This window comes from Lagenorhynchus albirostris, chromosome 2 (genome assembly GCF_949774975.1).
Source record: "Lagenorhynchus albirostris chromosome 2, mLagAlb1.1, whole genome shotgun sequence".
In the NCBI taxonomy this organism is placed as follows: Eukaryota; Metazoa; Chordata; class Mammalia; order Artiodactyla; family Delphinidae; genus Lagenorhynchus; species Lagenorhynchus albirostris.
Window position 1 is genome coordinate 128,558,587 of NC_083096.1, and position 23,671 is coordinate 128,582,257.

The 23,671-nt window shown below is 37.9% G+C and overlaps 1 protein-coding gene across 1 annotated transcript in view; it reads left to right on the plus strand.

Annotated features, from left to right (window-relative positions):
- The first annotated feature begins 3,359 nt into the window (after positions 1-3,359).
- The window catches only part of C2H1orf141 (chromosome 2 C1orf141 homolog), a 39,743-nt gene continuing 19,431 nt past the window's right edge, over positions 3,360-23,671 (plus strand). Inside the window, exons 1-3 of the mRNA XM_060141925.1 lie at positions 3,360-3,434; positions 6,860-7,017; positions 21,706-21,818. Of these exons, the coding sequence (XP_059997908.1) occupies positions 3,360-3,434; positions 6,860-7,017; positions 21,706-21,818 (346 nt within the window). The remainder of the gene's footprint in view (positions 3,435-6,859; positions 7,018-21,705; positions 21,819-23,671) is intronic.

Sequence of the window (23,671 nt, forward strand, 5' to 3'; positions counted from 1 at the left end):
GCTTTGGATGGGAGAGGAAACACTTCTATTAAAATTAAAATACAGATGAGATGGGAATGGATGCCGATGAGACTCTGGTATGAGAAGTGGAAGTTAAAGAAGTTCTTACCTGAAATAGGAGAGACTATTTGCCTTGCCTAGGAAGATGAGTGTCACAAGAAAAATGTCTGCCAGGTGCCAACTTACCCAATAAATTTGGTAGAATACCTAGCACAGTGTCTTTCATGTAATAGAGTTAGTAGCTGGAGGCCAAATGAAATGTTTATCATTAAATGAAAATGTATGCTCATAGAAATAGAACAATGAAGCAGAATTTATGCCCATAGAAGTATAAAAATGAAGCAGAAGTATGAAGCCAATATGCTGGTTTAAAATAGACATTAAGGGTTTCCCTGGTGGCGCAGTGGTTGAGAGTCCGCCTGCCGATGCAGGGGACATGGGTTCGTGCCCCGGTCCGGGAAGATCCCACATGCCACGGAGCGGCTGGGCTCGTGAGCCATGGCCGCTGAGCCTGCGCGTCCGGAGCCTGTGCTCCTCAACGGGAGAGGCCACAACAGTGAGAGGCCCGCGTACCGCAAAAAAAAAAAAAAAAAGAAAGGACTGAAACTTTCTCCCAGTGCCCTTCCTCCACTGGGAACCATTGGCACATTGCCAAAGACCTATGAAAGCATTTGCAAACTGAAAAAGGAAGTATTGGTTCCAAAATATGAAAATAAAACTGCAAAACTGAAACTAATATCATTCCGTCAATTTCATTAAGTGTCAAATTCCGTATTCTTCACTTCAAAGAAACTCATGATATGCACAGTGATTTGCCAGAAATCATATCATAGCTATAACTTACTCATAGCAAAATAATTTTAAATCAAAAACATAAAAATTCTTTCAAATTGCAGCTCTGTGTGCGTGTGTGTAAAAATTGGGATGATGTGGTATAGCATAAAATGTCTGATGTGATGTTAAAGATGAGGGACTCTAAAGGTAAGATGCATAAGACATTTTACCCTTTAAAAGGACCTGCTTTCCATCCCTCTCACAGTAAGCAGCATGTCTCAGTTCCTTCATGTAATTATTACCTTCCCCAAACTTGGAAATGCATTCGTTTCAATATGCCAGTTCCTCTAGTTATTTATCTCTCTCTTTCATTTAGAAATAGAAACTTTTGTCTCCAGTAAAATAAATTTTGGTGAGAAATATAGCATCCTTCCCCATACTTGAAGTCATATTATGTTTAAGGGAAACACAGAAACTAAAATTCCTGAAGTTGTTTTTAGGATATATAAGAGGGGTGGATCCTGAATCTGAAAAGACAGTATATAGCATCCAGATAATCTCTATTCTCTTCCAAAATCTCTCCCCTCCTCTCCTGTAGGAGACCCAGAGGTCTGAGGCATTCACACTGTGCTAACACCCTTGCCCTGCCTCTCTCCTTTCCAACCTGCAACCAAAGGTTATGTGGTTCACAACAAGGCAGCCTATCTGCCCGCAGCCTCATAGCCCACAAAAGCCCTTTGTCACATTGGATTACATCATGGGACAGAGGTGAAGTATTTAGATGTAGCAAAATGTCAGAGGGCATGCTGGGATGGAAAGACACTAGCAGAGCACCAGGAATTCACTCCCAGGGCAATAGGTAGTAAAGGAAAGAAAGTAGAAAAGAGAGCTAAAAGAAACCAAGTACAAAATAATATGAGCTTTTGGCATAGGATTCTTTTTTTTTTTTTTTATTCCTAAGTAGTTTATTCTTTTGTACTTTTTTTTAACATCTTTATTGGGGTATATTGCTTTACAACTGTGTGTTAGTTTCTGCTTTATAACTAAGTTATACATATACATATGTTCCCATATCCCCTCCCTCTTGTGGCTCTCTCCCACCCTCCCTATCCCACCCCTCCTGGCATAGGATTCTTAATTCTTGTCTTTTCATGCTTTATTGTCTCTGTGTGATATTGATTGAATAATATACAATATGGGAGACATCGCATAAAATTTTTTGAGCTAGAAAGAACCTTAGTGTTGACATTGATGTTCATTAGAAATATTAATGAATTCAATACTTTCTGTGAACTTTTACATTTAAATGCCGCTGGAGCCATTCAATTCACTGAGCAAAAATATGTCAAATGCATAAATGTCTACTCAAATTTTTAAAATAAATAAAATAGAGGGAGATTTGGGTTAATATTCCTGATCCTTGCCTCCACTCTGCCCCTAGCTATTTGTATTGCATTGTAAGGTATTTTGTGGCTTTTAATTTTCTCATCTGAAAGTGGAAAAAAATTAGACCAAGTACTGATGGCTAACACTCAGGTCCCCAAAACTAATGTGGACCATCTGACCCCAGATGAAATTTTCAGCAAATTAATTAACTGGAAAGTAAGAACTATTATGGCAACAGAACCTCACCAGTTTGGTTGCTGCTCCTTCTGTTTGACTGTTTGTCTTCTAAGTGCTGTATTAACAGTTTGGGATCATTGACCAATTTATTTTATTTATTTATTTTTGGTACGCGGGCCTCTCACTCTTGTGGCCTCTCCCGTTGCGGAGCACAGGCTCCGGACGCGCAGGCTCAGCGGCCATGGCTCACGGGCCCAACCACTCCGCGGCATGTGGGATCTTCCCGGACCGGGGCACGAACCCGTGTCCCCTGCATCGGCAGGCGGACTCTCAACCACTGCGCCACCAGGGAAGCCCCCATTGACCAATTTAATTTGAATGTAATTAACTCTGTAAATGTGAGCTCTTCTCATTTACTTTCATTAAAATTAAATCATGACAAAAAGAAAATAGGTATAAATCAAGCTGCATGCCCTTGCTTCAGGTGTGAGTCACATCTGGTTCTCATACAGTAATCTTGAACTTTCTCCAACTCACCTTTATCATACATTTAAAAATTCCTGGGCTTCCCTGGTGGCGCAGTGGTTGAGAGTCCGCCTGCCGATGCAGGGAACACGGGTTCGTGCCCCGGTCCGGGAAGATTCCACGTGCCGCGAAGCGGCTGGGCCCGTGAGCCATGGCCGCTGAGCCTGCGCGTCCGGAGCCTGTGCTTAGCAATGGGAGAGGCCACAGCAGTGAGAGGCCCGCGTACAGGAAAAAAAAAAAAAAAAAAAAAAATTCCTGGGGCCCACATGCTTCCGGGAATTCTGATCATATGAGCTTCTATCTAAAAAACTTGGGTACCTCTACAATTCTGTGGTTTATTCCATGATCTATACAGTTCTTTTCTTTACCTAAAACAGTATTGTAAAAGTGGATCTCTTAATTTATGCCTAAATAATTGATTATATGTTTAAATTTAATTGCTTTGGAGATTTATTATTTTTTCCCCTGCTTTTAAAATAGGAATTTACTGACTGACGATGGCAAAAAAAATCTTAGAGAAGTTAGATATTCTGGATGAGCAAGCAAAGACACTCTTGGCCATAAGAGCAAAGGTTTGTAAAATATAGGCTAAAATTCAATTTTCCATTAAAAGGTTATCATTTCAAATGTGAACGATTTTTACTTCTTAGTTAATGATGCATTAGTATAAGGCTACAAACCAATTTGTAAAAAACAATTATATTAGTTGAAAGAGTCATCTATGTAATACTATAAATAATTAATTAAATATACAAGGTAACTTTTAGCTAGCTGCTGTATTTGGTTGTGATGTATCTAACCTGCTTAAAAAAAAAAAATCCTGGGTTTCCCTGGTGGTGCAGTGGTTAAGAATCCGCCTGCCAATGTAGGGGACATGGGTTTGAGCCCTGGTCCGGGAAGATCCCATGTGCCGGGGAGCAACTAAGCCCATGCGTCACAACTACTGAGCCTGTGCTCTAGAGCCCACGAACCACAACTACTGAAGCCCGTATGCCTAGAGCCTGTGCTCCACAACAAGAGAAGCCACCGCAGTGAGAAGCCCGCGCACTGCAACCAAGAGTAGCCCCCACTTGCTGCAACTAGTGAAAGCCCACGTGCAGCAACAATGACCCAACGCAGCCAAAAATAAATAAATAAAATAAGTAAATTTAAACAAAAGAATCCTAAGCAGTCAAACAGTAAATGTGACTACTCCTATAGTTCTTACTAACCTGTTAAACATAAAGACTTGTTTAGCTGGTTCATTAAAAGGAAGAACATATTTGGTATAGCTACCAAATTAGAAATAAAGTTCATAGAAAATAATTAAACTAAAAAGGGTGAGTCTCTTATAAAATCCAATATAAAATATTAATAAAGAATACAGTTCTGAAACACCAGACTTTTTACCATATGTGAGCAATTTAATTTGGTTGCAAAAAGACTTGTAAAATAATATAACAATGTGAATAAATGAGGCATATATAAGGAACAATAGAGTCTGAGAAATCAAGGAAGACATCACAGAGAGGAACTCTTAAGTGAATGAACATATTTGTAATTTGAAAATGAAAACGTTGGTGTTTGAATAATAATTTGGTTTCTTTTTAATTTTTCATAATTATCTCCTTTCATTCAGAAAATAAAGGAATACTGAAAAATGGAATAAATTAATTCTGTTATAGCTATCAAAATTTTGAATAGCAAACCAGGGGTAACTTAATTAAAGCAAACCTTTTAGACTTTGACACCCCAAAGTTTATTGCTTTTTTATTTTTTGTTTAAAATGAATTGTAATATACTTTAAAAAATATAATCAGAGATAAATCTATTAAATTTGTCACGAAATTCCCTTTTACATAAAATTTTAAGTTATAATTAGTAATAATAATTCTTACTTTTCCTGGGAGCTTCATTTGGGCAAAGCATTTCCACATATTTTCTCATTTTGTGTTACTATTCTTGTGTTACTGATAGAAACTTCTCTGGAGATTCTTCTGAAAGTATATATAATCATTTTTAAAACCTTTTCTTAATTTTCAAATTACACTTTTGGAAACAAGTTAAGCAACATATAGATATGTATAAAGAAAATTATACAAAAGGAAAATTATATAAAGAAATATTAATAGTCTTTGGCCTCTTCCCTCTAATCCTTTCCTCTGAGACAGACACATTTTAGCAGTTGAGGTTTATTCATCCACATCTTTTGTACTCTTACAAAGATATACAAGTATGAATATCTGTATGTATACATACATTTATCTTTACTTACAAATATCCATAATATAAATATACATGTACATATATACATTTATGAAGGTGGATTATCTATTTTTTTCTATTGACAAAAACATGAAATACAGTATATAAATCACTATGGTAATTGTTTTTTAATCTTTTAAAAACTTTTATTTTGAAATAATCATAGACTCACAGGAAGTTGCAGAAATAGTACAAAGAGTTCCAGGTACCTTTCACCCAGTTGACCCTGTCGGTGACATCTTACAGAGTTGTAGTTCAATAGCAAAACCAGTATGAGTTACATCCAATATTGACACGAGTGTATTACTGTTAACTAGACTACAGACTTTATTGAGTTGTCACCATTTTTTAACCTTCATTCGTTTGGGTCTGTAGTTTTATGCAATTTTATCCCACTCCAGATTTACGGAAATCACCGCAATCAAGACACAGGACACTTCCATCCTATAAAAGTACTCCCTCATGTTACTTCTTTATATTTGTATCCATGCCCTCACCTCAGTTCTGTCTCTAACCCCAGCAAGGACTAATCTGTTCTCCATATCTATAATTTTGTAATTTTGAGAATGGTATATAAATGGAATTATTCAGTGTGTAAAATTTTGAGATTGAATATTTCACTATGCCCCTGAGGTCCATCTAAGTTTGAAGCAATAGCTTTTATATGATAAATAATATATAAATTTTATTGCTGAGTAGTATTCCATTATATGGATGTACAGAGTTTCAACTGCTCACCCACTGAAGGACATTTGGGTTGTTTTCAATATCTTGCTTTTAAAAATGAAGCTGCTAAAAAAAATAAGATGAAGTAAAACTGCTATGAATATTTGTGTACAGGTTTTTGTATGAACGTAAGTTTTCATTTCTCTGGGGTGAATGCCCAAGAGTGTGATTGCTGGTGCAGGGTCTGTCTCTCCAACTCAACAAGGTCAGAGCCACAAGCTTTGGTTTAACTTCCCCCTCCTTGTGCGTCAGTCCAGAAACTGCCTCCAAGAAGTAAGCTAGGCTATTGTAGGGTTTACCTAATTTGTTTCCCTTTCTTCAGGGATCATGGTCATGCTCTGCCTGTTTCCTCATGCCTGATTGTAGTTGTTTTCACATACTTTGGCTGGTTTTACTACTTGTGTATAGCAGGACAATTCCTGTACCACTTAATCCCTCACTGGCAGAAACAGAAGTTCCTATATCCTTTGACTTCTTTTTCAAGTTTTTATCTCTTTATGCCTCTGTGCTGTGCTCTGAGAGAATGTTTTAAAGAAGATTTTTGGCTCCTTAACTCACTCTTTAGCTTTATGCTTTTCCCTCTTCAGTCCATCTGTATAAATATTTGAACAAAGTTCTCTTTCGATTGCTTTCTTAACTCTATTTCTGGCTCATGTTCCACCATGTGTGTGGCTCCAGGGAGAAGAGCAGGTTGGAGAGAGCTGCCAGCTATAGTTCCAATAACTCTATGTATCAATATTGTCTTTGCTAAATATATAGGCCGTTCTTAAATTCTGGACTTTGGATTTTGGAGGGAGCCTTCATGATCATCTAGTCCAACACCCTCATTTCATAGATAGAAAAAGAGTTGGTACACAAGGCCTCCAATTTTCAGTCTGCATTATTTTTCCATTGTTGCCTGCCACATAAATTCTGTGTGTGAGTGTGTATGTATGAAGTGAGATTAATTTTGTCCTTTCCATACCGGATTTGCCTTATATGAAAAGTGCTCCCTTTTTCACTGAGTTATGTTTTGGATTTGCTGCAGAAAAACTGCCTTCAGAGTGAAGTAAAGAAAAAGATTTCAGTGATACCCCTGACATTTGATTTTCAGCTGGAATTTGAAAAGGATATTGCTACCTCCATATCTGAGGCAGAATCAAAGATCACAAAAGACAGATCATATGGCATTAAAAAAACAAAAAGGTAATCATCATAACTACCTCAAACTTTCAGTTTGAACTTTTAAAGCATTATTTTATATTTGTCTTAGATTATGCAATCTATATTAAATGTAAGCTTTGTCAAGCATGTATATTTCATAATGGTTATGAGTTACAATATGCTAGATTAGCATTCTGAATATTCCTAGTTTATAAAATATTAATTACAATATTTCACTATTGCAGATGATAATTGTATATAGTAATTATAATTCCAGATTTTTAAAGAAAGACTTCTTGAGCTTTACTATATCGCCCCAAATTAATGTCAGGATTTATTTCAAACTTTAACCAATATACTGCAAAAAAAAGTAGGCCTAGAAAACTAAGTAAGGCAGTTTCTCTGTGTACTTACAAGGGGTAGCCTGAATATGTAATAATTGGTCTTTCACTGGCATTGTGTATGTATGTAATGCTATATAATTTTCTAGGCATCAGAAATGTGGAGGAGAGCGCAGACAAAAGAAATACTCAGGTACAGAATCAATAGGACTTCAAATCAGTTGGACATTGGTGGTAGTGTGTTCTTACCTCATTTATTCTGTAGTAAATCATTGTATTAAGTGCAGTTTTACAGATGCCAAACCCAAGTCTTGATGAGGTAAAATAACTTGCCCAAAGTCACAAAGCTAACACGTGGCAGAAGCTGGATTTAGACATAGCAGTCTGATTTCCGAGCCTATGCTCTTATCACTACCACATTCAACAGAATGATTTCCAGCTTTTGGTCTTGGTGACTAGATGTACTTTGGTGTTTTGTACTTAGGTGGAGATCATAGGATGAAAAGCAGATTGGAGTGGATAAGAGATTAGAGTGAGAAATGCTGAGCTTTATTTTGGATATGTTAAGTTTTAGATGCCTGTGGGGCATCCAGGTGATGGTGTCCAGAAGACAATTGGACAAATATGTCTTAATCTAAAGTAAAACAAGATCATTTGGACTCAAAATACAGTTTACTCAGATTTTTGTTGTTTATGATTTACCAGGATGTCAGAACATGTTTCCATTGTGCAGCTATAAGAAAAAGGAGTTTGTTCCTAACACAAATAAATATTAGTGGTTTATGTAATTCAGCTTTATCACAAACTTCTTTCACTACTATTTTGTTTTTATGTACAGCCGATAAAAGCCAATATTTTACTTTGAAATCATTTATAGAACTATCCATGTTAAAATAGAATATTTTAATAATACATAGAAAAATTTGCATAAAATGGAAGTTGGGCATGTAGAGAAGGGAAAAATAATGTCTTATTATATATTATATAATTTTAATTATATATATTTTATATTTGTATATATTTATAGTTTTGAATTTATATATACGTATACCATTATGTGATAGCATAATATATGGCTAATGACCCATTAGACACATTTAAAGATGACGTGCAGTGTGTTTTATGACAGTATTTTCCAGGATGATACTGTTGCTTTCCCTTTCCTTTCTGTAGTTTATAAAGGCATCATTGATCCTGTCTTTAGTGAGGATATCAATAGCTGAGTAATGTTCCTTTTGAGTTGCTTAAGTCTGGCTAAGTTGAAGTTTGAAATCAGAGTCCAAAATAAAGACAAACAGGCACATAGTTTCAAGATTCAAAGACCAAGTAAATTTTGCTTGCTCGGTGCTCAGAGGACCAAAACTATCTCTCACACACACACACACACACACACACACACACACAAGTACAGGAAAATGTCAAGAATTTACACAAGAATTAGGGTGTAACCTAGGCCAAAAGAAAGAAAATTTGGTTGAAGAAATGAAGAGGATCTAGTACATACAGATAAGTCCAACTGGCAGCATATCTAGGCTCCGAGTTTTGCTTTTAAGACCACTTCTAACAGTTGCCTCTCTTCAAGTAGCTTTGTGGCAATTTTGTACTGTCACTCATGCTTGAATGATTGGCCCTAAACCAAGTTCAAATAAAGAATTCTTACAGACAACTTCATTTTAATTTTTGTTAACAGTAGCTCTGCTATCCCATACAACTGTAATTTTAATTTATTGATTTTATTCTACAAGTGTTTACTGAATGACTACTATACTCTAGGCATATGACAGCAAGAGTGAAATATTATCTCTTCAATGGAGATTCAGATAAGAGAACGGGCAAACACCAGTTGCCACAGAGAGATTCCTAATGTGAGGATCTGCAAGTTTCCTAGAGGAGGTGGCCCCTCAGGTGAGACCCAGAGAGTTAGTGAAGAGGCAACAAGATTTAAGAGAGAGAAATTGATTCCAGGCCAAGGCAATAACATGAACAAAGGGTCAGCCAGAGGCAAAGGAAAGCCCAGCTCATTTGAGGAACCAAAAGTAGTTCAGTGTTGCTAGACTTGAAAGGGATATGGGGTAGAGACTGGAGATGGATTGGTAAGAAATGAGGCTAAAGGGGTAAATAAAGGCCAGATCACCAAGGCCTTATGAGCCAAGTAAAGCACTGTGGCCAATCTCCTTCAGTGAGGAGCTGCTGCAGGGTTTAAACAGGGCAGTGCATACTCAGATTTGGATTTTAGAAGTATCATTAAATAGCAAAAGAGGTCATTAAAAATTATGGGGGCTCCTCAGAGAACCGAACCTTTTATTAGAATTTATAGTATCTCCAGAAACTGCCTGTTCTAGGAAGCCAATCATCTTGCAGTGAGTCCTTTTTCAGCCATAGAGGAACGATTACTTAAATAACAGAGCATAAGGCGGTAAGTTTTTTCCCCATATCAACAATGATATGCTGATTACACTGGCTATATTGCACAGATTTAATTCCTCCAAATCTTGAGATGCAGCTCCTGGTCTTATAAGTTACGTTAATTATAACAGGATACCAGCCTCCACCAGTGCTCACAAACCTCACTCCTACACTAACCCAAGATGTCAGATATGAGTCACACAGCTTTCAGCTTAGCCTAAACCTTACATCATAACCACCACCACCAGTACCATAGTAACTCCTGGTAACTGCATGCCTCTTTCATTTTTGATCTCTGGTCTCTTGCTATTCAAAGTGTTGTCTTCCATCCAGCAGCGCTGGCATCATCCAGCAGCATTGGCATCACCTGGCAGCTTGTTTGAAATGCAGAATCTCTGCCCTCATCCCAGATGACAGCTGCAGTTAACAAGATCCCCCAGGTGATTCCCATGGACAGTAATGATGGAGAAACCCTGCTCTAGCCCAGTGGTTCTCAAACATGGAGGACTAGTTAAAACACAGATTGGGGGCCCCCACTGGCAGAGTTTTTGATTCTGTAGGTCTGGGCTGGGGCCTAATAATTTGCATGTCTAGTAAGTTTCCAGGTGATGCTGACACTGATGGTCAGAGTCATCATCCTCTAGCTGGATGAGTCCCTCCTCTAGCTGTGTCCCACTATAACCATGCTGCCCAACACTGACATCCGTTCCATGTTTCTCCTTGGCTTGCTTAATATCATAGGAATGCTCAACCTGGTGCTACCTGATTTGTAGCTGAGCTTTGTTTTCAGAGCAGTGGTTTTCAACCCACCTGCATGTTAGTATTACCTGGGAAGCTTTAAAGTAATTGGATTCAACTTTAATTAGTTTGGAGTAGGTCCTAGGCATTACTATTTTAAATATTTTCTCAGATGATTCTTACATAAAGCTAGGATTGAAAACCATTAAAATGCATAGGGCTTCTTTTTCAGTTACTCCCAGAGACATCTTTTCCATGTAACTATTATCTCAGGATTTCTGCATTTTTCTCGGATAAAAGGGAACTGATAAAGGTGATGGCCACAAATACCCAGAATTTGCTGGAAGGACTTTCCTAAGATTACTTTCCTGATACAGAGAGAGTTTTATAATCATTCAAAAATCTCAGTCTTTTGCCTTTCATTTGTATATAGTCTTTAAGATTTGTCAATAAACACCAAATCTACTCTTCTTTGCAACTTTTCATAATTGGACCTTTTACAGAAGAGCCATACTTCGGCTTCCCTGGTGGCGCAGTGGTTGAGAGTCCGCCTGCCGATGCAGGGAACATGGGTTCATGCCCTGGTCCGGGAAGATCCCACGTGCCGCAGAGCGGCTGGGCCTGTGAGCCATGGCCGCTGAGCCTGTGCGTCTGGAGCCTGTGCTCCGCCACGGGAGAGGCCACAACAGTGAGAGGCCCGCGTACCGCAAAAAAAAAAAAAAAAAAAAAGAAGAGCCATACTCATTTTAGAAAATTACCTGGAACATAAGAAATGTTTAAAGAGAAACAGAGTGAGTTCTTCAACACCTAAGCATTCAGTACTGGATTATCAGATGAAAATGGCAAATTTACCATTTATTAAGTGGTAAGAAATAGGAAACAATTTAGGAGTAAGTAGACAGATTTAGATTAATAGGGTCTTCTCATTAGAAGAATTATTTTCCTAAAAATAAATGCAAAATAATATTCCTTTCAGAAATATTTTTACGACAGAAGGATAAACTTGCATAAGGAAAGATAATGAAATATAGAGAATATGGTAAGAGCCTATAGTGAAATTTAATTGGTCAAATTCCACATGAGAAGCCCGCACACCGCAACAAAGAGTAGCCCCCGCTCGCTGCAACTAGGGAAAGCCCACGTGCAGCAACAAAGACCCAACACAGCCAAAAATAAATAAATAAGATAGTAATGAGATACACGAGCCATGTTTACATATGGCAATCATTTCGACGATAAAATCCTAGGTAAAGTGTGACTTATAATAGGTAGGTGGGTTGGGGAGGGACAGGAGCAGAAAGGAGAAGGAGGCATTTAAGTAAGTGAAAACAGAGATTCATGCCTTGCTTGCTGCTACCCACACAACTTCTCCCTTACCTGGGCACAGGTTCTTTAAAGGCCCCACGAGGATTCTGGGCAGGTAACAGCCTTGCCTCCTCTAGCTCTCTGTGGCGAGAGCTTCACTTCTGGGCTGGATGGTTCCTCTTCCCTGCAGCTGGAAGAGGGCTCCCACTTACTGCTCATACCTGGAGAAACCTGAGACTCTCCCGCAAAGCTTCTCAGCAGTGGCTGCTCACTTCAGAGTATTTGGAAAATGCACTGAGCCCTGCCCTAGAGATTGTGATTTAACTAGTAGGGAAGAGTCTGGGCATAGGTGATTTTTCAGAGCACCCCGGATGGTTCTAATATACAACTAGAGGTTTGAGAACCATTTCTGGAGGCCTCTTCATTTCTCACTCCCTCAGCTGCCATGTGAGACCCTCTCATGACAGCTTGTTTACCACTGATCACTGCAAAAGAATCTTCTCTCACTGCCTGATACTACCTGAGTCCCAAATAGTCTGACCTTCATAGGTGCTGCAAGAACCCACACTCACTGAAATGAGTAAAGAGAAACCACAGGTCATTTAAGGGGACTCACATGAAGGATAGAGATGAAGCCAAACAATCAGAACAGGTACCTGACTCCTAACGAGGCAGACTTATGGGAGGAAACAGAAGAGAACTTTAGAAAATATCTCTCTTAAGGACAGTAAACAGGAGAAAAGGGTATTTAAAAAATAATAGACATTTTTGAATCAAAAACTGAGTAGGGAAATTAAAAATAGAATACAGATGAAGACTGAATTGGTAATCTAGAAGATCAAATAAAGGCACAATCTTATAAAAACACCAAAAAATGGAAATCAGTTAGAAGAGAGACATGTAGATACATTCAGGATACTCACTATGAAAATATATATTTAATACATAAAGCAGGAGAGTAAGAAACAGATGGTGAGGAAATAATCAAAGAAATATAAGAAAAAAGTGCCCTTTGTTTAAGACAGACTTGAATCTTCAAATCAAAAGTGTTACTAAGTGCTAGACTTATGGTAAAATTACCCAATTCCAAAGGCACAGGAAAAAAGTGGTTAATTACAAAGGAAAGGATAGCAAATCAGTTTCATATGTCTCATCTGCATCTCTGAGGCTAGAAAATAGTAAGCCATTTTCAACTTCTAACAAAATGGCAATCCAGGAATCTGCTATTCGGATGAATCATCATTTATATTTGAGAACAAAAGAAAGACAAGTTTTTGGACATGAAAGACTTTAGAATGTAAACTCCTTATTTATTCTTTCTGAGGGACTTGGAAAAATATTTTTATCCAAATTTAAATTAAATATGAATAAAATAAAGATCCAAACTGGGTATCTTTATTACACAAAAATGCATTTGAAATTTTCCCATGGTGTCTGAATGAAATTCTGGACTTCCATCTCAAAGTGGCTGTTCTATATAAACATAAAACATTCCAAAGATTACCATGTAAGTGGTCCATAAGAGATTTCAAGTTGGGAAGAGGCAGCTTTAGCTCAACCCCCATCCTCCCATCTGAGCTGTACTTTTCTCTGGGTTTCTTCCTTTGTTTGCCAGTGCCACTTCAATGGTCCATCCCAGACACATGCAGCAGCCTTCCTTTAATTCCAGCCCATGCAGCACAAATCAAGGCCTTTACTTGTATTCCCTTTAAGTCAACTGCAACAGGATGTAATTTCACAGGGAATTTTTCTAACTATAAGACAAAAAAAGTGGGAGAGGGAAAAGAATGAATTTTTAAACATTCGAGCAGCCCCAAACCAATACAACTTACAAAAAACAGATTTATAAATTTATGCTAGTGAACTAACCTACCAAATTTATAACTCCAGTTCCATTCCTCATATTGTATGAAAACCCAGTGCTGGGCTTCCCTGGTGGCGCAGTGGTTGAGAGTCCACCTGCCAATGCAGGGGACACGGGTTCGTGCCCCGGTCTGTGAAAATCCCACAATGCTATGAGATTAGATATCAATTACAGGAAAAAAATCTGTAAAAAATACAAATACATGGAGGCTAAACAATACACTACTTAATAACCAAGAGATCACTGAAGACATCAAAGAGGAAATCAGAAAATACCTGGAAACAAATGACAATAAAAACACGACGACCCAAAACCTATGGGATGCAGCAAAAGCAGTTCTAAGAGGGAAGTTTATAGCAATACAATCCTACCTCAAGAAACAAGAAACATCTCAAATAAACAACTTAACCTTACACCTAAAGCAATTAGAGAAAGAAGAACAAAAAACCCCAAAGTTAGCAGAAGGAAAGAAATCATAAAGATCAGATCAGAAATAAATGAAAAAGAAATGAAGGAAACAATAGGAAAGATCAATAAAACTAAAAGCTGGTTCTTTGAGAAGATAAACAAAATTGATAAACCATTAGCCAGACTCATCAAGAAAAAAAGGGAGAAGACTCAAAACAACAGAATTAGAAATGAAAAAGGAGAAGAAACAACTGACACTGCAGAAATACAAAGGATCATGAGAGATTACTGCAAGCAACTGTAGGCCAATAAAATGGATAACCTGGAAGAAATGGACAAATTCGTAGAAAAGTACAAACTTCCAAGACTGAACCAGGAAGAATTAGAAAATATAAACAGACTGAACCAGGAAGAAGTAGAAAATATAAACAGACCAGTCATAAGTACTGAAATTGAGACTGCGATTAAAAATCTTCCAACAAAAAAAAGCCAAGGACCAGATGGCTTCACAGGCGAATTCTACCAAACATTTAGAGAAGAGATAACACCTATCTTTCTTAAAGTCTTCCAAAATATAGCAGAGGGAGGAACACTCCCCAACTCATTCTACCAGGCCACCATCACCCTGATACCAAAACCAGACAAAGATGTCACAAAGAAAGAAAACTACAGGCCAATATCATTGATGAACATAGATGCAAAAATCCTCAACAAAATACTAGCAAACAGAACCCAACAGCACATTAAAAGGAGCATACACCATGACGAAGTGGGGTTTATCCCAGGAATGCAAGGATTCTTCAATATATGCAAATCAACCAATGTGATACACCATCTTAACAAATTGAAGGAGAAAAACCATATGATCGTAACAATAGATGCAGAAAAAGCTTTTGACAAAATTCAACACCCACTTATGATAAAACCCCACAGAAAGTAAGCATAGAGGGAACTTACCTCAACATAATAAAGGCCATATATGACAAACCCACAGCCAACATCATTCTCAATGGTGAAAAACTGAAACCATTTCCTCTAAGATCAGGAACAAGACAAAGTTGCCCACTCTCACCACTATTATTCAACATAGTTTTGGAAGTTTTAGCCATAGCAATCAGACAAGGAAAAGAAATAAAAGGAATCCAAATCAGAAAAGAAGTAAAGCTGTCACTGTTTGCAGGTGACATGATACTATACATAGAGAACCCTAAAGATGCTACCAGAAAACTACTAGAGCTAATGAATGTGGTAAAGTATCAGGATACAAAATTATTGCACAGAATTCTCTTGCATTCCTATATACTAATGATGAAAAATCTAAAAGAGAAATTAAGGAAACACTCCCATTTACCATTGCAACAAAAAGAATAAAATACCAGGAATAAACCTACTTAAGGAGACAAAAGACCTGTATGCAGTAAACTATAAGACACTGATGAAAGGAATTAAAGATGATACAAACAGATGGAGACATATACCATGGTCTTGGATTGGAAGAATCAACATTGTGAAAATTACTACCCAAAGCAATTTACAGATTCAATGCAATCCCTATGAAACTACCAATGGCATTTTTCACAGAACTAGAACAAAAAAATTTCACAATTTGTATGGAAACACAAAAGACCCTGAATAGCCAAAGCAATCTTGAGAAAGAAAAACAGAGCTGGAGGAATCAGGCTCCCTGACTTCAGACTATACTACAAAGCTACAGGAATCAAGACAGTATGGTACTGGCACAAAAAAAGGAATATAGATCAATGGAATAGGATAGAAAGCCCAGAGATTAAACCCACACACATATGGTCACCTGATTTTTGATAAAGCAGGCGAGAATATACAATGGAGAAAAGACAGCCTCTTTTCTGGTAAAACTGGACAGCTACATGTAAAAGAATGAAGTTAGGGACTTCCCTGGTGGCACAGTGGTTGAGAGTCTGCCTGCCAATGCAGGGGACACGGGTTAGATCCCTGGTCTAGGAAGATCCCACATGCCGCGGAGCAACTAAGCCCGTGTGCCACAACTACTGAGCCTGCTCTCTAGAGCCCGCGAGCCACAGCTTCTGAACCCACGTGACACAACTACTGAAGTCCTCATGCCTAGAGCCGGTGCTCCACAACAAGAGAAGCCAGTGCAATGAGAAGCCCGTGCGCCACAACAAAGAGTAGCCCCACTTGCGGCAACTGAAGAAAGCCTGCACACAGCAACAAAGACCCAAAGCACCCAAAAATAAATAAATAAAAATTAAAAAAAAACAAACAATGAAGTTAGAAACCTCCCTAACACCATACACAAAAATAAACTCAAAATGGATTAAAGGCCTAGATGTAAGGCCAGACACTATAAAACTCTTAGAGGAAAACATAGGCAGAACAGTCTATGACATAAATCACAGCAAGATCCTTTTTGACCCACCTCCTAGAGAAATGGAAATAAAAACAAAAATAAACAAATGGGACACAATGAAACTTAAAAGCTTTTGCACAGCAAAGGAAACCATAAACAAGACGAAAAGACAGCCCTCAGAATGGGAGAAAATATTTGCTAATGAAGCAGCTGACAAAGGATTAATCTCTAAATTTTACAAGCAGCTCATGCAGCTCAATATCAAAAAAACAAACAACCCAATCCAAAAATGGGCAGAAGACCTAAATAGACATTTCTCCAAAGAAGATATACAGATAGCCAACAAATGCGTGAAAGGATGCTCAATATCACTAATCATCAGAGAAATGCAAATCAAAACTACAATGAGGTATCACCTCTCATCAGTCAGAATGGCCATCATCAAAAAATCTACAAACAATAAATGCTGGAGAGGGTGTGGAGAAAAGGGAACCCTCTTTCACTGTTGGTGGGAATGTAAATTGATACAGCCACTATGGAGAACAGTATGGAAGTTCCTTAAAAAACTGAAAATAGAACTACCATATGACCCAGCAATCCCACTACTGGGCATATGCCCTGAGAAAACCATAATTCAAAAAGAGTCATGTACCACAATGTTCATTGCAGCACTATTTACAATAGGCAGGACATGGAAGCAACCTAAGTGTCCATCAACAGATGAATGGATAAAGAAGATGTGGCACATATATACAATGGACTATTACTCAGCCATAAAAAGAAATGAAATTGAGTTATTTGTAGTGAGGTTGATGGACGTAGAGACTGTCACAGTGTGAAGTAAGTCATAAAGGGAAAAACAAATGCCGTATGCTAATACATATATATGGATTCTAGAGAAAAAAAAAAGGTTCTGAAGAGCCTAGGGGCAGAACAGGTATAAAGACACAGACATAGAGAATGGACTTGAGTACACAGGGAGGGGGAAGGGTAAGCTGGGACGAAGGGAGAGTGGCATGGACATATATACGCTATCAAATATAAAATAGAAAGCTAGTGGGAAGCAGCTGCATAGCACAGGGAGATCAGCTTGGTGCTTTGTGACCACCTAGAGGAGTGGGATAGAGAGGATGGGAGGGAGATGCAAGATTGAGGAGATACGGAGATATATGTATATGTATAGCTGATTCACTTTGTTATAAAGCAGAAACCAACACACCACTGTAAAGCAATTATACTTCAATAAAGATGTAAAAAAAAAAAAAGCTGTCATCTCCCAGTACTTCCACCAGACTTTGGCTTTCCTCTCATAAGCACACTGAATCTTTAAGAACATTTTGCAAAATTAGCATGTTTAAGACCTCCCCAAAGAATGTTAAAATGACCATAATTTAAGAAATTGAAGAGAAGAAACAGACAACATAAAGGCACAATATTAGTAATGAGAAAGGAGCTATGACGATGGACGTAGAAGAAATTAAAATAATTATAATGAGTACTTCATATAACTGAGCTGCTTTGAAACATGAGTCTGTTAGTGGATAATCTGGGAAAATATGAATGGTGAAAATAGAATCAAGAAGAAAAAGAAAATGTAACTAAATCAATAACTAGAAAATTTTGAGAAATTGTCAAAGAACTGTCTTTTACAAAAGCAGTGTCTTGGATTTCCCTGGTGGCGCAGTGGTTAAGAATCCACCTGCCAATGCAGGGGACACGGGTTCAAGCCCTGGTCCGGGAAGATGCCGCGGAGCAACTAAGCCCATGTGCCACAACTACTGAGCCTGCGCTCTAGAGCCCGCGAGCCACAACTACTGAGCCCACATTCCACGACTACTGAAGCCCACGTGCCTAGAGCCCGTGCTCCGCAACAAGAGAAGCCACTGCAATGAGATGCCTGCACACCGCAACGAAGAGTAACCCCCGCTCACCACAACTAGAGAAAGCCCGTGCGCAGCAAGGAAGACCCAACACAGCCAAAAATAAATGAAATAAAATAATTTATTAAGAAAAAACAAAAAAAAAAGCAGAGTCTTGAAGCTGTGTCAGGGTGACTACAACGTTTCAAAGAAGTATTTAAATGGTTTCTGAGCATAGAGATGGAATAGTTCCAATTCTTTTTATAAAGATAGCTTTGAACCTCAAGTCTGACCACAAGAATATAAAACCATTGCAGTATCTCGCTTATAAATATAGATTTTTTTTAAATCTAAAATAAAAATATTAGCTTAACTGTTTCACTGCCTTTCTCAACTTGGGAACATAAAACATAAAGCAGTTTTATGTTTATTTCTCCAATTTCACTCTGATCATTTTTGGTTATTAAAAGTCTGACCAGTTTAGTATTTTGATCCTACATTTTAGTTGTGGTTTCTCCTTCCCCCATATCAGCCAGTTTAGTGACCTGAAATGAAAAGGGGTATGGCCAGTAATTCGATTCTTCCTGTCCTGACCTGTAAGTGGGAGATGAGTGTGGTCTTCCTCTAGTGCACCTCCTCTTCTTCCCTCTTTTAATCTTTATTTTTCTTCTGGTATGGGATCATTGGTGTGCTAGAGCCAGCTCCCAACAATTTGTTAGAGCTGATTGTTGAATCTTCAGGGATTTTGTTAGATGGTTATTAAACACAGTCATTATTTAAATTAAATATGTAAGCTAAAAATTCAGTGACGTACTAAAAAAGATAAAACTCATCACCTCCTAATTATTTTATTACATTTCACTATTATCTAATGTTTTTTGTTTGTTTGTTTGTTATTTGAAAGCCCAGTGTTTGATTTTATTTCATCCAACAGAAGGTTCTATTTGTGGTAGTGAACAGACAGTGGGGATTAGGGCTGAGAGGGGGCAGAAAAAGGAAAAAAAAGCCACATCCACTACCACGCATAGGTTTTCCCCGGAATTGCCGCGTGGGGATGAATGAGTGATTCTGGAATTTATCACCTTCTCTCTCCTCCCTTCCTCTGGCTTCCGCTGGGTCTCGATAATGCCCATGTCTTCAACAGGAGGTCCCAAGGCGCGGGGCAGTGGGGAGATCCCTGGGGCAAAAGGCGTCACCCCGCGGCTGCAGTGAGCAGCGGGTGCCTATCTAATGTAAATAATTCTTATAACAACCCCAAGAGGTAAATACTACCCTCAGTTGGCATATGAGGGACTGAGATTCAGAGAAACTCAATATTCTGCAGAAGTTTACATAGACTTTAGATGCAAAGTATGGTCTAACCTCAAAGCCCATGCTCTTTGGTTCACTGTAAGGAAATCCATATCTGAACATCTCTATATATTCTGCAAATGTATTTGAAAAAATACCTTAGTAAGATAAGCATAAAAAAATCATCTCCTTAACAAGACTATGTAGCCAACAACATTAGGGTGGAACCTTTGACACATTCCCATTTAAATTAGAAACAGAGGGATGCCCGTTCTCACTAGTATACCAAACTATTCTGGAAGTACTTGCCAATGATATTAAATAACAACATAATATACAAATTTAAATGTTTTGAAAGGAACAGATAAATTATTTTATGAAGATTAAATGATTGTTTATTGAAAAACCTAAAGAGAATAAACTGAAAACTCATTGGAAATTGTAAGATTGTAAGAGAGTTCAATCAAAATTTACCAAAACAATTCATACATTCAACAAATATTTATTGTACGTGTACTATGTGCCAGTCACTGTTCTAGGTGCTAGGAATACAACAGTGACTAAAACAAAGACCCTGCCCTCAATTTGCATTCTAGGATAAGGTGGAGAGCCAGATAACAAATAAACAAGCAAATGAATGTATAATATACATTCACTAGTGATAAATGCTATGAAGAAAAATATAGTAAATTAACGGGATTAAGATTGATTCCCATAATTTACTATATTAGATGAGAGGGGGCACAAAAAGACCTTTCTGGAGAGATGGAAATTTGAGTAAAGACTTATGAAATACGTCTCTTATGATTTAAGTGAGTAAACCTTGCAATACCTAGGGGAAGAATATTACAGGCAGAGGGGAGAGCAAGGGCCAAGGTACTTACGTGGGAGCATAAGTTCCTTTCCTTAAGCCAAACAGCCAAAAAACTCACTCTGCTTCCATGTGGAGGAGAGGGGTAAAGGGACACACAGAGAGAGGCCTGGAGGGGCATTTAATGGAAGCTCCTCTACTTGGAAATACAAGAATTGGGAGGAAAGTTTCTGTCTTACAATGAGAATTGTGAATTTCATTTCAGTGTGACAGGAAACGGTTGGAGGGAAATGACAGTCTCATTTATATTTTACAGGTGCCACCATGGTTGCATTGGGAAAATACTGCTGGGCACAAGAGTGATAGCAGAGAGAGCAGATAGAAGAAGACGAGGGATGTAGAGAAGTAGTTCAGATGAGAGATGAAGGGGCCTTGGACTAGGGTAGATGTGATGAGGAAAGAAGTGGTTGGATTTGGAATGTATTTCAAAGAAAGGTCCAATGAGATGTGCTGAGATATCGGGAACGAGATATGGGGAATGAGAGAAAGAAAAGTCAAAGATGATTGCAGAGTTTTTGGCCTAAGCCTCTGGCTGAATGGAAATGAGAAAACCTGGGGAAGGAACAGATTGGAAAGGAAGTGGAAGCAAACATTTGGTTTTGAATATGTTTGAAATTCCCATGATATATCTAACTGCAGAAATCATGTAGCAGTGGGATATATAAATCTGGAGCTCAGGGAAGAGTTTGGGGTCTGTACTATAAATCTGGAGGACATCAACCTATAGATAATAAAAGGTGGGAGACTGGATGACATAAACTAAAGGTGAGTGTCTGAGATCTGAGTCATAGCATTTAGAGGTCAGAAATATCATAAATTATATAATTATTATAATTACATACCCTCAATAGTCAGTTAAAGAATTTAGTGGAGAAAAATTTCTGTTTACAGTAAATGGATTCTGTGATCCTATCTGGTATACTATTCTGGAATCTGAGCTGACCCTAACTGCATAAACCACCACTATGACTAGGCTTGGCAATGTCCCCAGTATCTCATTTAACAAATTTCCAATGTATTTTTCTAAAAGGGTTAATTAGCTTGTGAACAATAGTTTCCTGAGTGCCCTCAATTCTATGACAACAGCACTTTTCTCTCTCTGTTTCCAGTGATTACCACTAATATTTTTAGCTCCTGCTTAATCAGTCCCAATCTTTTACACTTTGTACTATAATATATTAAAACAATAACATTCAAATCTATATAACTGGGACTTGACCACATTTCTCCAAATTTATTTTTTAGATTAGTTTTGTAAATTTTCTGATTATTTTAATTTAGATTAATTTTATTTCTTTCAGATATGTCTCCTTCAAAAATATGCCTGAACCTAAAAAGAGTGATTTTGAAAAGTCAAATTTAAGACCACACTTTGTACCAACAAAAATAAAAATTCAAGAAATCAAGTCAATAGGTAATGCTTTGTATATTTATCTCTGTTTTGATGTATTAATGAAGTTCTTTTATTAAATACTTTATTATTTATTAACGTTTGTCTTATAAGTTCTTATAATTTGATGTTTCTGTTGAAAGCATTTGCTTGAAAGCCTATGGGTTATAACTGAAGTGTGAAAGATGTCAGTGAGCTATAAAGAAGAATTTCCTAAGAGAAAGAGATGATAAATGTCAGAATAGACATTTGTACAATTCACAAATTAAGAATATATTTTTATGTTTACTTTTCTGGAAAGAAAATCTCTGGATTTCCTTTCAGCTCAATCCTGAGTTTTCTTGTAATTGTTTTAAAAAAATCACTCAAGCTTGTACATCTTACTTAGTAGAAATTTACTTTACAGGGACTGTAAAGGAACTCACCTTCCTAGAAACTTCAGGAATCTGTGAGCTAGGAAACAGCGTTATAGATCCTCAGAAAATTTGAGTGTTTTATGTTGTCTTTGTCTTTCTTTCCCTGGCATTATCAAAAAACCCATCTAATTGTGTCATGCTCATCAACAACCCTGACTGAGACTCCTTGAATCCACATTGCCCCATATTGCCTCATTTCTGTGACTCTTTGTAATCTAATTCCTCAAAAGATTTGTTTACATATACTGTCTCTACTCCCTCAACATTTTTTTTTTTTTTTTTTTTTTTTTTGCGGTACGTGGGCCTCTCACTGTTGTGGCCTCTCCCGTTGCGGAGCACAGGCTCCGGACGCACAGGCTCCGGACGCACAGGCTCAGCAGCCATGGCTCACGGGCCTAGCCACTCTGCGGCATGTGGGATTTTCCCGGACCGGGCCGCGAACCTGTGTACCCTGCATCGGCAGGCGGACTCTCAACCACTGCGCCACCAGGGAAGCCCACTCTGTCAACTTTTGTTTAAACTTCAACCTACTCCAAATTGGTCTTGCCTCCACCATTCTACTGAAGTTACACTGATTAAGAGTACCAGTGATCTCCATGTTGCTAAATCCAAAGGATATTTTTCTGCCACCTCTCAGTCCCCCTATAGTTAGTTGATCACTCCCTTCTGCTTAAAACTCTGTTTTTCTGCTATCTCACCCTTTCTCAGTCTCTCTTTTTAATTTCTCTTCTCCATCCTTAAAATACTGTATTTGCTCAGAGCTCAATCCTGAGCCTGCCTCTGCTTCTACATTCTTTCTCCTTGGGTGATCTAATCCAGTCTTACAGATTAGATCACCCAACTGTATTTTAAATCTCTGTGGTTTAAAATACCGTAGAGATACCGTTAAATCCTTCATTTATATCTCAATCCAGACTAATCCTCTGAAGGGCAGGTACCTACACTGAACTACCTATTTGATATCTCCACTCAAACTTCTCATTACATCTTAAACCTAATATCCAAAACTGGTCTCATGATTCCCTATCCTAGCCATCCTCTCAAACTTTCTCTCCCATCCCCTCCCCACAACAGCATTCCATTCTCAGTACATTGGACCAATTTACTCCAACTGGCTCAAGTCTAAAACCTAGAAGCAATCCTTGATCTCTCCTTTCCCTCCTCCCCAAAGTTCAATATGTCAACAAGCTCTTTTCATTCTAACTCATCTTGAATTAATCTATTTTCACCATGTCTGCTGTCACCACCCTAATCCAAATCATCATCATCTTTGTGTGTCAACTATAGTAGCTTGCCGACAGGTATTTCTTCTTTCATTCTTGCCCTCTTTATAATCACTTTCCTTTTTTATTAAACCATTTAAAATTATGAAATAACATACATTATGAAAAGTGAATATAGCATAAAATGTACAGTATAATAACCAATTATTAAAAAAATACCTATATAACCATATTGCAC